The sequence below is a fragment of the Hypanus sabinus genome, chromosome 21 (assembly GCF_030144855.1).
Source record: "Hypanus sabinus isolate sHypSab1 chromosome 21, sHypSab1.hap1, whole genome shotgun sequence".
In the NCBI taxonomy this organism is placed as follows: domain Eukaryota; kingdom Metazoa; phylum Chordata; class Chondrichthyes; order Myliobatiformes; family Dasyatidae; genus Hypanus; species Hypanus sabinus.
The window spans coordinates 8,209,630-8,231,466 of NC_082726.1; the positions used below are offsets into that span (position 1 = coordinate 8,209,630).

General features: G+C 49.2%; 1 protein-coding gene across 3 annotated transcripts in view; it reads left to right on the plus strand.

Moving 5' to 3' along the window:
• Nucleotides 1-21,837, plus strand: part of fes (FES proto-oncogene, tyrosine kinase) — a 118,521-nt gene that overhangs the window by 94,254 nt on the left and 2,430 nt on the right. For all 3 annotated transcript variants that reach the window (XM_059945910.1, XM_059945912.1, XM_059945911.1), the window contains 5 exons: nucleotides 676-794; nucleotides 1,218-1,312; nucleotides 6,805-6,928; nucleotides 15,962-16,119; nucleotides 20,454-20,576. In XM_059945910.1, the coding sequence (XP_059801893.1) occupies nucleotides 676-794; nucleotides 1,218-1,312; nucleotides 6,805-6,928; nucleotides 15,962-16,119; nucleotides 20,454-20,576 (619 nt within the window). The remainder of the gene's footprint in view (nucleotides 1-675; nucleotides 795-1,217; nucleotides 1,313-6,804; nucleotides 6,929-15,961; nucleotides 16,120-20,453; nucleotides 20,577-21,837) is intronic.

Sequence of the window (21,837 nt, forward strand, 5' to 3'; positions counted from 1 at the left end):
TCAGCCCAAGGCCCTTCATATCAGTCTCTCTCTCCCAACACCCCCTCTCTCCCGTCACAACCCCCTTTCTCCCGACACCCCCTCTATTCTGTCACAACCCCCTCTCTCCCATCACAACCCCCTCTCTCCCTTCACAACCCCCTCTCTCCCTTCACAACCCTCTCTCTCCTGTCACCCCTTCTATTCTGTCACAACCCCTTCTATCCTGTCACAACCCCCTCTCTCCAGTCACCCTGTCTCCCATCACAACACCCTCTCTCCAGTCACCCCCCGTCTCCCGTCACAAGCCCCTCTCTCCCATCACAATCCCGTCCCCGCCATCCTTCCCTCTCTCCCGTTCCCCCTTCCCTCTCTCCTGTCCCCACCATCCTTCCCTCTCTCCCGTTCCCCCTTCCCTCTCTCCCGTTCCCCCTTCCCTCTCTTTCTGTGCCCCCCCCCACCTCTCTGCACCCTTGGACCCACTGCCGCTTCCTCTGGACTCTGCAGCTCTCTGTGTGACTTGCTTTGGCCACTGTGTTGATGACCGAGTCGGGTAAGGATATGGGGGTGTCGTGCTGGAACACCAGGAGTGATGTGGCTCTGTAGGAGAGGCAGGAGTCGGAGGGGGATTTGGGGGGGTTGGGAAATGCGGAGAGCTGTGGGTCTCTCCTCACCTGAGGCACCTTCCATCCGCAGGGCAACTTTGGTGAGGTGTTCAGTGGCAGGATGAGAAACGACAATACGTTGGTGGCGGTGAAAATGTGCCGGGAGAACCTGCCGGCAGAGCAGAAGAACAAGTTCCTGATGGAGGCCAGGTTAGCATTTGGTGCCGGGTCCAAGCCAAACCTCGCCGGGGAGGATGGAAGTGATCAGGCCCTGGAGTCTGGTGGGTGTGACCACCCACTGATGTCCGGCTGCCCAGTTACTAGCAAGAGAACAGTTTACCTAGGAACTGGTACTTCTTTGTAATGTGGGAGGAAACCAGAGCACTTGGAGGAAACTCACGAGGTCACAGGGTGAAACGTGCAAACTCCTTATAGACAGCAATGGGAATCACACCCGGGTCGGTGATTGTTGGTACTGTAATGCTACCAGGACACCCCTAGTTGTGTTATTCACAGTTATTTTCCCTGTGTTTGCTGTAGTGTAAACTTGCAATAAATGTATTTTGCATCATGAAGGAAGGAAAGGCAGCTGGAATAATGCTCTCTGGGGGCGGGGTGGGGTTTGTCTTGCAGAATCCTAAAGCAGTATGACCATCCAAACATCGTCAGGCTGATTGGCGTCTGCACACAGAAACAGCCCATCTACATCATTATGGAACTTGTGCAAGGTAAGCTCGGGTTACTGGTTTGAGGGGCTCCTGACGTCCTGCTCTCTTCATTGACCACCTTCACTCCATTTGCCCCATAGATGGGATCTCCCATTTTAATTCCATTTCCCATCCCCACTCTGCCATGTCAGTCCATGGTCTCCTCTACTGCCAATATGAGGAGAGACACCTAATATTTTGTCTGGGTAGCCTAAAACCTGATAACATAAACATTGATTTCTCTAATTTCCACTAATTTCTTCCCCCTCTCCTGTTTTTCCATTCCCCATTCTGGCTCCCCCTCATACCTCTTCTCCTCACCACACTTTGCTATCATCTACCTCTCCCTCCAATCAGATTCATCCTTCTTCAGCCCTTTACCTCTTCCACCCATCACCTCCCAGCTTGGTACTTCATCCTCCTCCCCACCCCTACACATCTGGTCCCACCTATCACCTGCCGGCTTGCCCTCCTTCCCCTCCCCCCCACCTATTATTCTGGCTTCTTTTCCCTTCCCTTCCAGTCCTGATGAAAGGTCCTGTCTCGGCCTGAAACGTCAACTGTTTATTCCCCTCCAAAGAGCTGCCTGGCCTGCTGAGTTCCTCCATCGTTTTGGTTCACTGCCCAGCCCTTTGTGACTTAGTCTCAGCAATGGGTGCTTCATTGCTGGCGTTGGAGAGGGTCACGATCAGCAAGGTTGAGTTGGACAACACTTGGAGTATTTTCTTCCGCCTCTGCTGCATCAGTTTTGGACAACACATCTAAGAAAGGATGTGCTGGCGTTGGAGAGGGTCCAGAGGAGATTTACGTGAATGATCCTGGGAATGAGAGGGTGAACATGTGTGGGGCATTTGACGGCTCTGCACCTGTGCTTGCTAAGGTTCAGAAGAATCGGGGGGTGGGGGAGGGGGTGCGATGTGCAGATCTCATTGAAACCTATCAAAAGCACTATCAAGTATTAAAGGGCCTAGATAGAGTGGATATGAGGAGAATGTTTCCTAGGGTGGGGGCATCTAGGACCAGAGGGCACAGATAGAGAGGATATGGGGAGGATGTTTCCTATGGTGGGGGAGTCTAGGACCAGAGGACACAGATAGAGTTGATGTGGGGAGGATGTTTCCTAGGGTGGGGGAGTCTAGGACCAGAGGACACAGCCTCAGAATTGAGTGCAATCCATTTAGAACAGAGGAGGAAACATTTCTTTAGCTAGAGGGTGGTGAATCATTGCCACAGACGGCTGTGGGGGCCAAGTCATTGGGTGCATTCAAAGCGGAGGTTGATAGTTTTTGATTTGTGTTGTTCGTCCTTCGGTGTCAGAGACGACCACGACTTCTGTCAGGTGGAGGGTTTGTGACTGTGGGTCCGGAGGTGACTGGTGAGGCCAATCTGGGCCCTGAAAGTTCGCCCACATGTGGGACACATGAGGGTAGGTGCTGCAGTGGAAGTGGAGGTAGCTCGAGCCTTGTGCGTTTCCTCTGAGCCTCTGCGGTGCGTCTGAGTTCTGCTGCATACGCTCCTATAGTGGTCCTGCTCCACCAGGTTGGGCGGTCCAGAGCAAGCGATTCCCAGCTACTGAGATTGATGTTGAGGTCTTTGAGGCAGTCTTTGAAACGTTTCTTCTGTCCCCCAACTGAGTGCTTGCCCTGGCTCAGCTCTCCATACAGCGGCTGTTTTGGTAGTCGACTGTCAGACATCCTGACGACATGGCCAGCCCATCTGGCTTGGGCTTTCTGTAGGAGGGTGTAGACGCTGTGGGTGCTAGCCCGCTCCAGGACCTCCATGTCTGGGACTTGGTCCTGCCATTGTACGTGGTGAAGTCTGCAGAGGCAGCTCAAGTGGAAGTGGTTGAGCTGTTTAGCGTGTCTGCTGTAGACAGTCCAGTTCTTGCTGGCATAGAGGAGGGTGGTGAGAACCACTGCTCGGTAGACCTTCAGCTTGGTGGTAAGGCTGAGTCCTCTCTGCTCCCATACATTCTCACGGAGTCTCCCAATGGCGGCACTGGCTTTGGCAATTCTGTTGCTGATCTCTGCATCTATGTTCACCGCTCGTGATAGAGTACTGCCCAGATAAGTAAAGCTGTCGACTGCCAGTAGCTTCTGCCCCTTTACTGTGATGTGTGGTTCCTGGTGGGGCTTTCCAGGTGCGGGCTGGTACATAACTTCGATCTTTTTGGTGCTGATTGTAAGTCCGAAGTTGTCACAGGCTCGTGAGAAGCAGTCCATTCCTCGCTGCATCTTCTGCTCTGTGCTGGCGTTGAGGGCGCAATCATCAGCGAATAAGAGGTCTCTGACGACGGTCTCCTTTACCTTTGTAACAGCCTGTAGACGCCGGAGGGTGAATAGCCCACCGCCAGTCCTGTATCTGACGTGTATACCATCCTGACAATCGTGGAAGGCATCATTCAGCATAGCAGAGAAGACCATGCTAAAGAGTGTAGGGGTGAGAATGCATCCTTGCTTCACACCGTTCGTAACTGGGAAGGCTTCTGACTCGTCACCATCATCCAAAACTTTCACCATCATGCCATCGTGGAACTGCCGAAAAATCGTGATGAACCTGCTAGGGTAGCCAAACTTCTCCATTATCTTCCATAAGCCATCTCTGCTGACCGTATCAAATGCCTCGGTCAGATCGACGAAGGTCATAAAGAGGTCGCTGTGCTGCTCCTGACATTTTTCCTGGAGTTGGCGTGCAGCAAATATCATGTCGACAGTTCCACGCTCTGCACAGAAGCCACACTGGATTTCTGGGAGGAGACCTTGCTCAAGGTGTTAGAGAAGGCGATTAAGCAGGACGCGAGCCAAGATCTTCCCAGCTATGGACAGGAGGGAGATACCTCAGTGATTGTCACAACAGTGGCGGTTGCCTTTCCTCTTGTAGATGTGGACTATACTGGCATCTTTCAACTGTTGTGGGACCTTTCCTTCGTTCCACATAGACTGGAAGAGCTCGGTCAGCTTCTGCATCATGAATGGGCCTCCTGCTTTGTAGACTTCAGCAGGGATTGCATCTGATCCTGGTGCTTTGCTACAAGAAAGTTGCCTGATGGCTTTTCTGACTTCTTCTTCTGTGGGGAGGTTGTCAAGGTCCAGGTTGATCTCCGCCTGAGGTAGGCGAGCAATGGCCTGATCATTGATATCGGCAGGGTGGTTGAGGACCTGGTTGAAGTGTTCAGCCTATCTCTCCAAAATCTGCTTTTTCTCTGTCAGCAGCCGAGTCCCATCTGCACTGAGGAGGGGGGAGGAGCCAGAGGACTGAGGTCCATACATAGCCTTCAAAGCGTCGTAGAAACGCTTGGTGTCGTGACTGTTTGCGTAGCCCTGGATCTCATCGGCCTTATTGCTGAACCAGACATCCTGCATCTCACGGAGTTTCTTCTGCACTTTCCGTCTTGCACTGGCGAAGGCATCTATCTCTGCTTGTGAAGTGGGATCGTTCTGGTGCGCTCTGAATAGTTGGTGTTTCTCTGACGACAGTGTCCGTATCTCCTCGTCGTTCTCATCAAACCAGTCTTGATGTCTACGGATTGCTGGTCCGAGGTGTTCGAGAGCGGTACAGTAGACTGCATCTCTGAAAGCCGTCCACTGCTCCTCAATGCTGGTGTGGTCATCCTGGGGTGTGTCAAGCAGCCTGCTATCTAGGTCTTCACGAAATTCTTCTGCAACTACGCTGCTCTTCAGCTTGGAGACATTGAGCCTCTTTGCAGTCTTCTGGCCTTGGGGTCTTCTCACAGGCAGGATGCGAAGTTTAAACTTGGACACTATGAGTCGATGATCCGTCCAGCAGTTGGCACCACACGTGGCCTTTGTCACTCTCACGTCTTGCGATGAAACTGATACTACCCTCAATTGGACAGGGAGACTACTCCCACCGTGACACCGTCACGTCCACACCGTGACGCCGAATAATAAAGAACTCCGAAAGCAGACAGCCAATTCCCCGTGGATCCCCTGCATCATCATCTTCTGGTGATGACATAGTTGATTAATCAGTGCATCAAAGGTTACCAGGAGAAGGTAGGAGAGTGGGGGTTGAGAGGGATAATAAATCAGCTGTGATGGAATGGTGTAGCAGACTCAATGGGTAAAACGGCCCAATTCTTAACCCTGTGTCTTGTTCATTCAGCTGGAAGCTTGGGAAGGTGGGAAAGGCAAGAGAACAACTCATACCTGTTCCTTGGCCCCAGAGATCTATGTGCCGCTGGTGCCTCACAGAACTCCACTGCCTGCAAGTCCTGAGCAACTCACAGACAACACTGCAGGTCAGGCAGAACCTCTGGAGGGAAATGGCCAGTCAGTGCTTCGGGTCGAGATCTTTTATCTAGACCACTTCCCCAGTTCAGATCCTTCCCGCCTACGTCTGGAACACCTCACAGGTGTTTTTTTTAAACACTTTCCTCCACAGAAGCTGCTCAATTCCCTGAGTTTGTCCTGTACGTTGTTTGTTGTTCCAGATTCAGTCTCTTGCGATTTTTAAAATGTTATTTATTTTATTTTAAAGATGTAGTTCTACAGGCCTTTCTGTCCCAACAGGCCCACACCTCCCAATTATACCAGCATGACCAATTAACCCATAAGTCTTTGGACTGTGGGAGGAAACCAGGGCACCCAGAGGAAACCCACACGGTCACAGGGAAAATGTATAAACTCCTTACTGACAACAGTGGGAATTGAACCGGGGTCACTGATGCTGTAATAACATCGTGTGAACTGTTATAAGTACCGTGTGTCTACACGTTGCACAGCACCTTGAGCTGGACTATATCACCCACCCTTCATGGCTGGGTCCAATTCCTGAAACTTCCTCCTCGGCAGAGTGACTTCAGAAGGGCAGGAGCAGGTTCAGCACCAGGCTCTCAGCCACAGTCCAGATGGTCAGTAAACGGTGGCCTTCCCACCGATAACCAATCCTGAGAAGTGAAAAATATTGCTGGAACCAAACAGATTTAAAGATTAGGTTAATTATTTGTCATGGGGAGGGGGGAGGACATCAAAACTTCATGCCATCAACGACCAGCACAGTCTGAGGATCACATAAGTGTTGCCAATAAAGCGTGGCTACAGCTCACTAACCCGAACCTGTACGTCTTTGGAACGTGGGAGGAGACCCATGCAGTCACAAGAAGAACGTTCAGACTTTGTACAGACGGTGGCCGGAGTTGATCCCATATCGCTGGCTTTATAAAGCATTACGTTAGCCGCCATGCTACTGGTTGTGAAATCTCCCCTCAGCATTGGTATCAATTCCTTGCTATTCCTTCCACTCACTGCACTCACCATCCTCAGGCCAGCGTGGAGGAGTTTGGCTGAGGGGCCTGTTTTCCCGCTATACAACTCCCTTCACAAACACGCAGCGTGGCATGGTGACTGCCTGCAACGCAGAGAGATTCTCAGCTGGTCAGGCAGCATCTGTGGGGGTGGAAATCAGTTTGCAGGGAGGTCAGCAGAGCTGGAAGTTGCCAAGGTGAGGAAGTTTAAGTCGTTGAGGTTTCACTTGTAACTCTCTCGATTCAGGAGGAGATTTCTTGACGTTTTTACGGAACGAAGCCAGTCGCTTGACTACCAAAGACCTGATCAAGATGGCGGAGAATGCAGCTGCAGGGATGGCCTACCTGGAGAGCAAGCATTGCATCCACAGGTCAGTGGTGTTCATCTCCAGGACACCCAGCAACGTGCTGGGGTCACAGTGTTACCCCACCCACCCTGGTGGTGTCACACTTCTCCATGGTCCCTGGATAGACAGTTACAGCCATTTCAGTAATGTCCCTCCCCTCCATCTGCAGGAGGGTAGGTTGAGTGAGTTGGGGCTTTTCTCTCTGGAGTGAAGGAGGTTGAGAGGTGACTTTTAGAGGTGTACAAAAATGATAAGAGGCATTGATAGAGTTGACAGGCAGGGACATTTTCTCTGGAGCTGAAATGGCTAATACAAGGGGGCATAATTTAAAATGATTGGGGGAAAGAAGAGGAGGGATATCAGGGGGGCATCATGCCAGGGATAGTGGTAGAGGCAAATATGTTAGGGGCAATTACAGGTCCAGTAAGGTTCCAGTAAGTACGTTGCCAGTGTGCTGAGAATAGATGCAGAGTTGGTGCTGTGTAATTGAGTGAGATGTGGGAACTCTAGGAGACCCCCAGTCTCCCTGGTAACTACATCTGCAAATAGAGTTCCGAACTGCAGCTCCTTAGGGACCTCGTTATGGAACTGGAGCTACTGCTCGATGGCCTTCAACTCGTACGGGACACTGAGCTGATGGATAGGAGCCACAGGGAAGTAGAGTTTCAGGATGCAGGTACTTGGGTGCCTGTCAGGAGGGGGAAGGGGAATAGGCAGCCAGAGCAGAGTACCCCTGTGGCCTTTCCCCTCAATAATAAGTACAGCACTTTGGATACTGCTGGGGATGGCGGGGGGAAGCTGCAGTAACCTGATCTCTGTCCCTGTGACTCAGAAGGGAAGGGAGAAGAGGAGGGGATTCCACAATGAGAGGAGTAGACATGAGATTTTGTGGACATGAAAGAGATACCCAAATTGCCACCCTGGTACCAGGGTCCGGGATGTCTCGGATCAGGCCCACAGCTTTCTCGGGGAGGGTGAGCAGCTGGAAGACATGGTACCAGCGACATGGGTAGGAAAAGGAAGTCCTGAAGAATGAATTTAGGAAGCTAGGTAGAAATCTGAAAAAACAGGTCTTCCAGGTAGTATCTCTGGATTGATAAAATGGGATGATATGACAGTTGACTGTGAGGCTGAGGAACTGGTGCAGGGGATGGGTTTCAGATTTGTGGATCATTGGGATCTCTTCTGGGGAAGGTACCGCTTGTACAAAAGGGATGGGTGAAACTGGAATCCGAGGGGATCCTTGCTGGCAGCTTGCTAGAACGGTTGGGGAGGGTTTAAACTAATTTGGTGGGGTGGGGGGGAGGTGGAAGCTGGTGTACTACAAAAGCAGATGCATTGTGTAGTGAGACAGTGAGGAAGGACAGGCAGATGACAAGGCAAAATTGCAGTCAGTGAGTTAGTGTAAAAGGGGGCCAAAAAGTGTGATGAAGAAAGGACTGGAAATGTATATTTGAATGCACGTACTGTATGGAATAAGGTAGATGATCTTGTGGTGCAGTTAGAGATTGGCTGATTTGATATTATGGGCGTCACAGAGTTGTGGCTGCAAGTTCATAGTTGGAGCTTAATGTCCAAGGTAGGGAAATGGAGTAGGCTGGCTCTGTTGGTAAAGAAATGAAGTCAAATCCTTAGAAAGAGGTGACATAAGATCAGAAGATGTAGAATCTTTGTAGGTAGAGTTAAAAAACTGCAAACTGATCGGAGTTATATATAGGTCTCCGAACAGTAGCCAGGATGTGCACTACAAATTACAATGGAAGATAGAAAAGGTAGGTAATAAGGACATGGGAGGTTTCAATATGCAAGTAGATCAGGAAAATCAGATCGGTGCTGGATCCCAAGAGAGCTAATTTGTAGAATGTCTACAAGATGGCTTTTTAGAGCAACTTGTGGTTGAGGCCACTAGGGGAAACGGCAATGCTGGATTGGGTGTTATGTAATTGCCCAGATTTGATTAGGAAGCTTAAGGTAAAGGAACTCTGAGGAGATAGTGATCATAATATAACAGAATTCACCCTGTAGTTTGAGAGAGAGAAGAAAAGTCAAATGTATCAGTGTTATAGTGCAGTAAGTGGAATTACAGAGGCATGAAAGAGAACTGGCCAAAATTGATTGGAAGGGGACACTAGCAGGGATGACAGCAGAGCAGCAATGGCTGGAATTTCTTGGAGAAATTAGGAAAGGTGCATCCCAAAGATGAAGCAGTATTCTAAAGGGAGGATGAGGCAACTGTGGCTGACAAGGGAAATCAAAGCCAACATAAAAGCAAAAGAGAGGGTCCTGGGTGCTAGGGCCCATGATGTATCGGAGCAGCTGCAGAATATTCTCAAACAAGTATTGTCTGTGAAGATGAATGTTTCAGTTTGTATAATGTAGACACTCTCTGATAATAAACAGAACCATTTGAACAGCCAGAGGTCATGGTGAATATTGGCACCAATGACATAGAAAGAAAAGGAGAAGTGGTCTTACACAGTGAGTATATAGAGTTAGGAAAGAGGCTGAAGAGAAGGACCTTCCAAGGTTATAATCTCCAGTATACTCCCAGTCCCATAGACCAGTGCAGGTAGGAATGGGGTGATAGCACAGATAAATGAGTGGCTGCGGAGATGGTGCAGGGGACAGGCTTTGATCATTGGACACATTCCCCCAGGATGACCTGTGGAAGAGGGATGGGTTGTACCTGAACTGGAGGGGAACCAATATCCTGGCCGGGAAGTTTGTTGAATCTACTCAGGAGAGTTTTACAGGCTCAGTAACGGGAGAGGGGTCAGGAGAAATATTGAAAGGCCGAAGTGAAATAATAGGTATGATGGGACAGATCGTTTGAAGTGTGGTTAGTTTAATGCTAGGAGTATTATGGGTAAAGGTGATGAACTTAGAGCATGGATCAGTATATGGAACTATGATGTAGCTGTTACTGAAACCTGGTTGAGAGAGGGGCAGGAATAGGTGATTAATGTGCCAGGTTTTCAGGGTTTTAGAAAAGATAGAGGAAGAAGTAAAAGAGGGTGGGAAGTTGCACCACTGATCAGGGACAATATCACAGCTACACTCAGGGGAGACATAATGGAGGACATCAGACACTGAGACTGTTTGGGTGGAACTCAGGAATGGGAAAGGTGCAATCACACTGACGGGATTGTAGTACAGACCCCTCCCCCCCCAATAGCCACCGGCACATCGAGGAGCGGATACGTAATCAGATTCAGGAAATGTGAAAAGATAGTAGGGTTGATGTCATGGGAGATTTCAACCTCCCTGATATAAACTGGGACCTCCTTAGTACAGGGGGTTTAGATGGGACTGAATGTGTTAAGTGTATCCAGGATGGTTGCTTAAATCAATACATGGACAGTCCAGTGAGAGGAGGGGCTGTACTGGACATGGTGTTGGGTAATGAGCCTGACCAGTGACTGACCATTCAGTGGGTGCTTAAAGATCAATTGCACAGAGCACAGGAAAGGCACGGTCCTTTTAGAAAGAAGAACAGGGTTGGAAAAATGAGGCAACCTTGGATGTCCAGGTGATGAATTTAGTCCAGAAGAAAAGGGAAAGGTCTGTAAAGCGTCAGAAGTCGGAATCAAAGGAAAGACATGAGGAGTATAAAGAAGCCAAAAAAAAACTAAAGAAGGGAATTAGGAAAACCTGGAAGGTCCATGCTAAGTCCTTGGCAAGTAGGGATTAAGGTGAATCCCAAGGCATTCTTTACATCAGGGGTCCCCAACCGCGGACCAGTTTAATATTGACAGTATTCTTGTGGACTGGCCGACTGGGGGATGGAGGGTGTTCAAGTAGGGTTGCCAACTTTCTCACTCCCAAATAAGGGACAAAAGTAGCAGTCAAATACGGGACAGTCATGTTGACCCCGAGAAAGACTACCATGACCATGTTGCCTTGCGCGGGTACATGTGTGCGCATGCGTGATGTGCGCATGCGTGTACGTGCCGATTTTTTTCTCTACAAATCAGTTTTGCCTTAATCTTCCTGATTCTGTTAAGTGAAACTACCCTGTACATACATTATTTCTACTTTATATAGGCTGTGTATTTATATCATTCCTGCTTTCTCTATATGTTAGTGTTATTTTAGGTTTTATGTGTTATTTGGTATGATTTGGTAGGTTATTTCAAGTTCAACAGTGCATGACAAGGAAGGAGGAAAGGTGCAGCTGACTCATGTCATTTCCTCATGGCCCGGTAGCACATGCTTTGCGGCCCGGTGGTTGGGGACTGCTGCTTTACATACATCAAGAGTAAAGGGGTAACTGAGGAGAGTGTGTGGGACCATTCCGTGATAAAGAGGGTAATGTTTGCCTGGAAGCAGAGAAAGTGGGTGAGGTACTTAATGAGTACTTTGCTTCAATATTTACCAAGGAAAAGAATATGGAGGACCAGGAAATCAGTGCTGAGTGTGTAAATACATTAGGGCATTTAGAGGTCAAGGAGGAAGCTGAGCTTCCTTAGGAGTATTAAGGTGGATAAATCCCCAGGGTTTGATGGGATTTATCCCAGGTTACTGAAGGAGGCAAGATATGAGATTGTTGGGCTCTTAACCAATATCTTTACATCCTCTGTAGCCACAGACGAGGTCTTGGAGGACTGGCGAGTAGTTCATGTTGTACTTCTGTTTAAGAAAGGAAAATCCTGGGAACTGTAGACATGTGAGTCTCACATCCTTTGTAGGGAAATTACTGGAGAAAATTCTTAGGGATAGGATACATGAGCATTTAGAAGCCCATGGCATAATTAGGGAGAGCCATGGCAGATCTTGCTTTACCAACTCTCCTGAGTTTTTTGACAAAGTGACGAGAGAAATTGATGAGGGCATGGCAGTGGATGTCGTCTATGCGGGTTTTAGGAAGACGTTTGACAAAGCTTCTCATGGGAGCTAATCCAGAAAGTTAAGGTGAAGGGGATCTGTAGCGAAATGGCTGATTGGATTCAGAACTGGCTTGCACATAAAAGACAGAGAGTAGTTGTTGAGGGGACTTGTTTAAGCTGGAGGTCTGTAATCAGTGGGGCTGCACAGGGATCTGTGCTGGGACCTCTGCTATTTGTAATGTGTATAAATGACCTGGATGGATGGGTTAGTAAATTGGCAGATGATACCAAAGTTTGTGGAGTTGATTAATCAGGGTGTGAAAGGTTACAGGGAGAAGGCAGGAGAATGGAGGTGAGAGGGATAATAAATCATCCATGATGGAATGGCAGAACAAACTTGATGGGCTGAATGGCCTAATTATGCTCCTAGGTCTTATGGTCATTTAAGAAAGTCTTAAATAGACACATGGATGACAGAAATATGGAAGGTACTGTGGGAGGAAAGGGTTACATTGATCTTACGTCAGCACAACATTGTTAGCCAAAAGACCTGTATTGTGCTACAGCGAACTATGTTTAAGGCAACATCCACCCTCACAGATCCTCATAATCCAGCCCATTCCATCCCCGCCATACAGTTTATTCCATCTTCTCACAGCTCCCATTGGCAGGAGGTAGAGAATCCTGAAGCCCCACACCACCAACATCAACTTCTCCTGACCCTTTGATTCTCGAACCAATACAGTTAGCAAAACCATGATCACTCTGATCGCTTTACGCTAAAACATACATTTTCCTGTTCTAAATGTGCTTTTCCTTGTAAAATTCTGTACAATTTAAATTTCTTTTTGATGAATGCTGCTTGTCTGGCAGTGTGTGCCTGTGATGGTGTGTATCTGGTGGTGTGTATCTGGTGGTGTGTGCCTGTGATGGTGTGTGTCTGGTGGTGTGTATCTGGTGGTGTGTGCCTGTGATGGTGTGTGTCTGGTGGTGTGTATCTGGTGGTGTGTGCCTGTGATGGTGTGTGTCTGGTGGTGTGTATCTGGTGGTGTGTGCCTGTGATGGTGTGTGTCTGGTGGTGTGTATCTGGTGGTGTGTGCCTGTGATGGTGTGTGTCTGGTGTGTATCTGGTGGTGTGTGCCTGTGATGGTGTGTATCTGGTGGTGTGTGCCTGTGATGGTGTGTGTCTGGTGGTGTGTATCTGGTGGTGTGTGCCTGTGATGGTGTGTGTCTGGTGGTATGTATCTGGCAGTGTGTGCCTGTGATGGTGTGTATCTGGTGGTGTGTGCCTGTGATGGTGTGTGTCTGGTGGTGTGTATCTGGTGGTGTGTGCCTGTGATGGTGTGTATCTGGTGGTGTGTGCCTGTGATGGTGTGTGTCTGGTGGTGTGTGCCTGTGATGGTGTGTGTCTGGTGGTATGTATCTGGCAGTGTGTGCCTGTGATGGTGTGTGTCTGGTGGTGTGTATCTGGTGGTGTGTGCCTGTGATGGTGTGTGTCTGGTGTGTATCTGGTGCTGTGTGCCTGTGATGGTGTGTGTCTGGTGGTGTGTATCTGGTGGTGTGTGCCTGTGATGGTGTGTGTCTGGTGGTGTGTGCCTGTGATGGTGTGTATCTGGTAGTGTCTGCCTGTGATGGTGTGTGTCTGGTGGTGTGTGCCTGTGATGGTGTATGTCTGGTGTGTATCTGACAGTGTGTGCCTGTGATGGTGTGTGTCTGGTGTGTATCTGGTGGTGTCTGCCTGTGATGGTGTGTTTCTGGTGGTGTGTGCCTGTGATGGTGTGTATCTGGTAGTGTCTGCCTGTGATGGTGTGTGTCTGGTGGTGTGTGCCTGTGATGGTGTATGTCTGGTGTGTATCTGACAGTGTGTTCCTGAGATGGTGTGCGTCTGGTGTGTATCTGGTGCTGTCTGCCTGTGATGGTGTGTGTCTGGTGGTGTGTGCCTGTGATGGTGTATGTCTGGTGTGTATCTGACAGTGTGTTCCTGTGATGGTGTGCGTCTGGTGTGTATCTGGTGCTGTGTGCCTGTGATGGTGTGTGTCTGGTGGTGTGTACCTGTGATGGTGTGTGTCTGGTGTGTATCTGGTGCTGTGTGCCTGTGATGGTGTGTATCTGGTGTGTATCTGGTGCTGTGTGCCTGTGATGGTGTGTGTCTGGTGTGTATCTGGTGCTGTGTGCCTGTGATGGTGTGTGTCTGGTGGTGTGTGCCTGTGATGGTGTGTATCTGGTAGTGTCTGCCTGTGATGGTGTGTGTCTGGTGGTGTGTGCCTGTGATGGTGTATGTCTGGTGTGTATCTGACAGTGTGTGCCTATGATGGTGTGCGTCTGGTGTGTATCTGGTGGTGTCTGTCTGTGATGGTGTGTGTCTGGTGGTGTGTGCCTGTGATGGTGTGTATCTGGTAGTGTCTGCCTGTGATGGTGTGTGTCTGGTGGTGTGTGCCTGTGATGGTGTATGTCTGGTGTGTATCTGACAGTGTGTGCCTGTGATGGTGTGTGTCTGGTGTGTATCTGGTGGTGTCTGTCTGTGATGGTGTGTTTCTGGTGGTGTGTGCCTGTGATGGTGTGTATCTGGTGGTGTCTGTCTGTGATGGTGTGTTTCTGGTGGTGTGTGCCTGTGATGGTGTATGTCTGGTGTGTATCTGACAGTGTGTGCCTGTGATGGTGTGCGTCTGGTGTGTATCTGGTGGTGTCTGTCTGTGATGGTGTGTTTCTGGTGGTGTGTGCCTGTGATGGTGTGTGTCTGGTGTGTATCTGGTGATGTCTGCCTGTGATGGTGTGTGTCTGGTGTGTATCTGGTGGTGTGTGCCTGTGATGGTGTATGTCTGGTGTGTATCTGGTGGTGTCTGCCTGTGATGGTGTGTGTCTGGTGTGTATCTGGTGATGTCTGCCTGTGATGGTGTGTGTCTGGTGTGTATCTGGTGGTGTGTGCCTGTGATGGTGTATGTCTGGTGTGTATCTGGTGGTGTCTGCCTGTGATGGTGTGTGTCTGGTGTGTATCTGGTAGTGTCTGCCTGTGATGGTGTGTGTCTGGTGGTGTCTGTCTGTGATGGTGTGTATCTGGTGGTGTCTGCCTGTGATGGTGTGTATCTGGTGGTGTGTGCCTGTGATGGTGTGTTTCTGGTGGTGTGTGCCTGTGATGGTGTGTTTCTGGTGGTGTCTGCCTGTGATGGTGTGTTTCTGGTGGTGTCTGCCTGTGATGGTGTGTATCTGGTGGTGTGTGCCTGTGATGGTGTGTTTCTGGTGGTGTGTGCCTGTGATGGTGTGTTTCTGGTGGTGTCTGCCTGTGATGGTGTGTATCTGGTGGTGTCTGCCTGTGATGGTGTGTTTCTGGTGGTGTGTGCCTGTGATGGTGTGTTTCTGGTGGAGTGTGCCTGTGATGGTGTGTTTCTGGTGGTGTGTGCCTGTGATGGTGTGTTTCTGGTGGTGTGTGCCTGTGATGGTGTGTTTCTGGTGGTGTGTGCCTGTGATGGTGTGTTTCTGGTGGTGTGTGCCTGTGATGGTGTGTTTCTGGTGGTGTGTGCCTGTGATGGTGTGTTTCTGGTGGTGTGTGCCTGTGATGGTGCTGCAAGTAGGATTTGCATTGCACCTGTGCACTTGACTTTGATTTTGACAAGTGAAGGTGGTGAGACCCAGGGGGGAGAGCAGGAACTACAAGACCACCAAACCATAAAACATAGGAGCAGAAATAGACCATTTGGCCCATCAGGGCTGTTCTGTCATTCCATTGTGGCAAATTTATTATGCCTCCCAACCTCCTCCTCCTGCCTTCTCCCTGTACCCTTTGACACCCTGACTAATCAATAACCTATCAATCTCTGTTTTAAATATACCCAATGACTTGGCCTCCACTAACTTCCGTGGCAATTAATTCCACAGATTCACCACCCTCTGGCTAAAGAAATTCCTCCTTGTCTCTGTTCTAAAGGGATGCCCTTCTATTCTGAGGCTGTGCCCTCTGGTCCTGGACTCTCACACTACAGGAAGCATCCTCTCCACATCCACTCTATCTAGGCCTTTCAGTATTCGATAGGTTTCAATGAGATCCCCCCCATTCTTCTAAACTCCAGCAAGTACAGACTCAGAGCCAGTGATCACCCACCCACTAGAGGGAAGACATCTTCTCCCCCCCCCCCAATCTGTGCAACCCCTCCCACTCACTCAGATCAGCACCCAATGTGTCTGCTTGTGTGATTTTGCTGGGCACACACTTCAGCTGATATCTGTTTCATTGCAGAGATCTGGCTGCTCGGAACTGCTTGGTTTCTGAGAAGAACGTGTTGAAGATCAGTGACTTCGGCATGTCCCGTGAGGAGGAGGATGGCGTCTACTCTTCCACTGGGGGGATGAAGCAGATTCCAATCAAGTGGACGGCACCTGAGGCGCTCAATTACGGTGGGTTGTGTGTGCTCTGAGGCCAATTAGCCTTTTCTTTCGTAAGATGTGCCTTACTCGCCAAAATGGAGACAGGAAGTACAGCGTGCGTCTTTCCATACGTTCAGTTTTACTGGCATTCTGGAGTCGGGAAGTGGTGCCAGAGTGTGTGTTGAGGGATGCACTGAGACTCTGCGGGGAAGATCCACGCTCTGTGGTCCCACTGCCTCGGGATGAACCCCTGTGTGACGGCCTCTTCAACTCCCCGTTGTGTAAAGAGTGACCCTGGTGTTTTTAAGAGTTTTCTGGTCATCTGAGGCAATTATGATTGTGGAGGGCTGAGGCCCTGAGCCTGACCCCTCCTGTGCGTGGCGCTCATGGTGGGAGGGAGGGGGATGGGGAAATCACAAAGCATAGAACAGCACAACACGGGAACCAGTTCTTCAGCCCACAGAGTTCTGAATCAATTTAATTAGTAATCAGATGGTCAATTCAACTAATCCCCTCTGCCAGCACAATGTCCATTTCCTTCCATTCACGTGTCTATCAAAGCATCCCTTAAAAGTCCGAACGTATCTGCCTCTGTCACCACCCCAGGCAGCTTATTCCAGGCACCCAGCTCTCTCTGTGTTTAAAAAATCTTGCTTCTCACATCTTTGAAGTTACCTTCTTTCACCCTCTGGTATTAGACATTTCAAACTTTGGGAAAAAGGTATATTTATTGTCTGCTTATCTATGCCTCTTATAATCTTATAAATCTCTGCCAGAACTCCCTCAGCCTCTGCCGCTGCAGAGAAAACAACCCAAGTTTGTGCAACCTCTCGTTTTTGAACGTGCAGTCTAGTCCAGGAAGGTGTTTCTCCTTCCTGAGTTCCCTTACTTAGTTGCTGCGATAGATTTTGTGATAAGGTGTGTTTCCGGAGCATCCCATATTGGCGGTGGAATATGTAGCTTCCCATCTCCATAGTTCCAGTCAGATCAACAGGGATGTGAAGCAGAGGTGGCTGGCGTCTCCTTTCACAAAGGAGACCCAGCTCTGAGAGCTTGGACTGCACAGCACGTCTGGTGTGGGGCCTAGGGCCTCGGTCCAAATGAGGGATCACACCTTGTGGTCGGGTGAAGTCAGGGCACACACTCTATGGTCAGAGGTGTGGACACAGCTTATGACCAGCCTGAGAACTAGAACATCCAGGATGAAGGGAATATTAGGGATTTAGAGTCAGGAAGTGACAGCAAATATGGTACTCAAGGTGTTTATCTAAATGCGCGTAGTATAAGAAATAAGGTGGATGATCTTGTTGCAATATTACAGATGGCCAGGTATGATGTTGTGGCCATCACTGAATTGTGGCTGAAGGATGATTGTAGTTGGGAACTGAATGTCCAAGGTTACACGTTATATCAGAGGGATAGGAAAGTCGGCAGACAGGGTGGTGTGGCTCTGCTGGTAAAGAATGGCATCAAATCAGCAGAAAGATGTGACATAGGATTGGAAGGTGTTGAATTCTTGTGGCAACAGGAGTGAATCTGCAGATGCTGGAAGTGGGAGTGGTCTGTGGAATTGAAGAGTGTAGCCACAGGGAGATCCCGCCACTACTGGAGGACCGAGTGCCAGTGTTCGGTGAAGCGGTCTCCCAGTCTGCGGTGGGTCTCCCCAATGTATAAGTGACCACATTGGGAGCACCGGATACAGTATACTTGCAGGTGAAGTGGTGCCTCACCTGAAAGGACTGTCTGGGGCCTGGGATGGTGGTGAGGGAAGAAGTGTGGGGGCAGGTGTAGCACTTCTTCCGTTTGCAGGGATGAGTGCCCAGAGGGAGGTCTGTGGGGAGGGATGGGGGGGATGAATGGACAAGGGAGTCGCATAGGGAGCGATCCCTGCGGAAAGCTGAGAGTGGGAGGGAGGGTAAGATGTGGTTGGTGGTGGGATCACGTAGGAGGTGGCGGAAGTTATGGAGGATTATATGTTGGATCTGTAGGCTGGTAGGGTGATAGGTGAGGACCAGGGGGACTCTATCCCTGGTGGGCTGGCGGGGGGGATGGGGTGAGGGCAGAGGTGCGTGAAATATGGGAGACGCAATGGAGGGCAGAGTTGATAGTGGACGAAGGGAAGCCCCTTTCTTTAAAAAAGGAACACATCTCCTTTGTCCTAGAATGAAAGGCCTCATCCTGAGAGCAGATGCGGCGGAGACGGAGGAATTGAGAGAAAGGGATAGCATTTTTGTAGGAGACAGGGTGGGAGGAGGAATAGTCTAGGTAGCTGTGAGGGTCCGTAGGTTTCTAGACCTAGAATGTAGTGGAATGTATATTCCACTAAAGGGAATGTAGTGGATGTTGTATATTTGGACTTTCAGAAGGCTTTTGACAAGGTGCCACACATGAGGCTGCTTACCAAATTAAGAACCCATGGTATTGCAAGAAAGTTACTAACATGGTTAGAGCACTGGCTAATGGGTAGGAGACACCATGTGGGAATAAAAGGATCCTTTTCTGGTTAACTGCCAGTGACTAGTTGAGTTCCGCAGAGGTCGGTGTTGGGACCACTTCTTTTTATGCTGTATATAACTGATTTAGATGATGGAATAGATGGCTTTGTTGCCAAGTTTGCAGATGATACAAAGATTAGTGGAGGGGCAGTTAGTGTTGAGGAAACAGGTAGGATGCCGAAGGACCTGGACAGATTAGGAGAATGGGCAAGAAAGTGGCAAATGAAATACAATGTTGGAAATTACATGATTATATGTACGGACTATTTTCTAATTGGGGAGAAAATCCGTGAATCTAAGATGCAGAGGAACTTGGGAGTCCTTGTGCAGAACACCCTGAAGGTTTTCTTGCTGGTTGAGTCGGTGGTGAGGAAGGCAAATGCCATGTTAGCATTCATTTCAAGAGGTCTAGAATACAAGAGCAGGGATGTGATGCTGAGGCTTTATAAGGCACTGGTGAAGCCTCACCTTGAGTATTGTGAACAGTTTTGGGCCCCTCATCTTAGAAAAGATGTGCTGGCATTGGAGAGGGTCCAGAGGAGGTTCACAAGGATGATTCCAGGAATGAAAGTGTTATCATATGAGGAACGTTTGATGGCTCTGGGTCTGTACTCGCTGGAATTCAGAAGGATGAGGGGGGATCTCATTGAAACCTTTAGAATGTTGAAAGGCCTAGACAGAGTAGATGTGGTAAGGATGTTTCCCATGTTGGGAGAGTCTAGGACAAGAGGGCACAGCCTCAGGATAGAAGGGCACCCTTTCAAAACAGAGATACAAAGAAATTTCTTTAACCAATGGGTGGTGAATTTGTGGAATTTGTTGCCACATACAGCTGTGGAGGCCAGGTCGTTGGCTGTATTTAAGGCAGAGATTGATAGTTCTTGATTGGACATGGCATCAACAGTTACGGGGAGAAGGCCAGGAACTGGGGTTCAGGAGGAGAGAAAAAAAGGATCAGCCATGATTGAATGGTGGAGCAGACTTGATGGGCCAGATGGCCTAATTCTGCTCCAATGTCTTATGGTCTTATGAATGTCAGGAAGCATTTCCTCAAAGGGGCTCGGAAGTGCTCAGCAATTCTCTGAAGAGTTGCAAATGAGAGAATCAACTCTCTGTCTCCAATCTGAGTGTCCTGGTTTTATCAGATATTGGGGAATGTGTATCTGGGGTGATGCATGAGACTACTGGGAACACAGCAAGTCAGGCAGCCTCTGTGGAGGGAGATGGACAGTCAACATTTTGGGCTGAGATCCTTCATCGAGACTCAATATTGGCTGTCCATCCCCCTCCACAGATGCTGCCTGACTGAGTTTCTCCAGCATTTCCTGTGTTGCTTCAGGTTCAGGCAGTTGCAGATTCTGTGTCTTTGTGGATCTGAGTGGAAAGGTGGAATACTGCTCCTGATCTATTTGTGATGAAGAAATCTAGAAGTCAAAATATACAAGCAGGCAAATATGTAAATACTGTGTAGTGATAGAAATATTTAAATAAAATTGAAGTATGGAATATAGAAATAGAGAAATGTGGTAATATAGACAGACGGGCACCTTCCAATCTCCATCCAGCAAACAGGAGTCACTTGCCACTCATTTCCAACACATCACCTGCAGCCTATTTAAACCCAGCTTTCATCCACAGCCCTTTCTTCACTCATTGAGCCAGACAATATAGACACACAGATAGAGAAATAGAAAGATAGTGAAATATAGATCATAAATATAGACATAGGAATATATAAATGGAAATGTAGATGTGAAGGAGGGAAAGCGTATTTGTGTTTCCTGTATAAAACTGTTGAAAGACACTTAGCTGAATGCCTGGAGGGCCAGCTCTCTGCCTCTGTTTATGACCGAGTTTGTTACGTCACAGGCCGGTTCACCACGGAGAGTGATATCTGGAGTTACGGTATACTGCTGTGGGAGACCTTCACATTGGGCTCAACCCCATATCCCACAATGACGAACCAGCAAACCCGTGAGGAGGTCGAACAAGGTGAGAGTTCACACAACAATAGAATAATGTTACAAGACTCTTGGATTTTACATAATTAACATTGCATCTCCACCTGTTCCTTAAAGAATGACAGCACCGAATATGGGAGATTTACTCTGTATTTGACCTGTGCTTTCCAATGACTGGCAGCGTGTGATGGGATGGTATGGAGGGAGCTTCACTCCGTGTCTGACCTTGGGGGTATGTGATGGGATGATGTGGAGGGAGCTTCACTCCGTGTCTGACCTTGGGAGTATGTGATGGGATGATGTGGAGGGAGCTTCACTCAGGGTCTGACCTTGGGGGTATGTGATGGGATGATGTGGAGGGAGCTTCACTCAGGGTCTGACCTTGAGAGTATGTGATGGGATGATGTGGAGGGAGCTTCACTCAGGGTCTGACCTTAAGAGTATGTGATGGGATGATGTGGAGGGAGCTTCACTCAGGGTCTGACCTTGGGAGTATGTGATGGGATGATGTGGAGGGAGCTTCACTCAGGGTCTGACCTTGGGGGTATGTGATGGGATGATGTGGAGGGAGCTTCACTCAGGGTCTGACCTTGAGAGTATGTGATGGGATGATGTGGAGGGAGCTTCACTCAGGGTCTGACCTTGGGGGTATGTGATGGGATGATGTGGAGGGAGCTTCACTCAGGGTCTGACCTTGGGGGTATGTGATGGGATGATGTGGAGGGAGCTTCACTCAGGGTCTGACCTTGAGAGTATGTGATGGGATGATGTGGAGGGAGCTTCACTCAGGGTCTGACCTTGGGGGTATGTGATGGGATGATGTGGAGGGAGCTTCACTCAGGGTCTGACCTTGGGGGTATGTGATGGGATGATGTGGAGGGAGCTTCACTCAAGGTCTGACGTTGGGAGTATGTGATGGGATGATATGGAGGGAGCTTCACTCAGGGTCTGACCTTGAGAGTATGTGATGGGATGATGTGGAGGGAGCTTCACTCAGGGTCTGACCCTGGAACTGAACGATACCAGCAGTGGGAGTGTTTTACTCAAAGCCAAAACTTTAGCCAATGGCCACTGCTGGACTCTGGCTGCAGATACAGGCAGGACTATACCAAAGTCCCTGGGCATCCAGCAGCCTGCTGACCTGTGTCACAGGAACAGTGATATACCATGAGGAAGGGAGCTCTGGCTGTGGTTCAAAATCTCCTGTAGCTGATGGCCACTTTGGGGTGACTGACACAGTACTGTAGCAGTTAGTCTAACACCCAACAACAGCATCTGTAAGATTGAGGCGC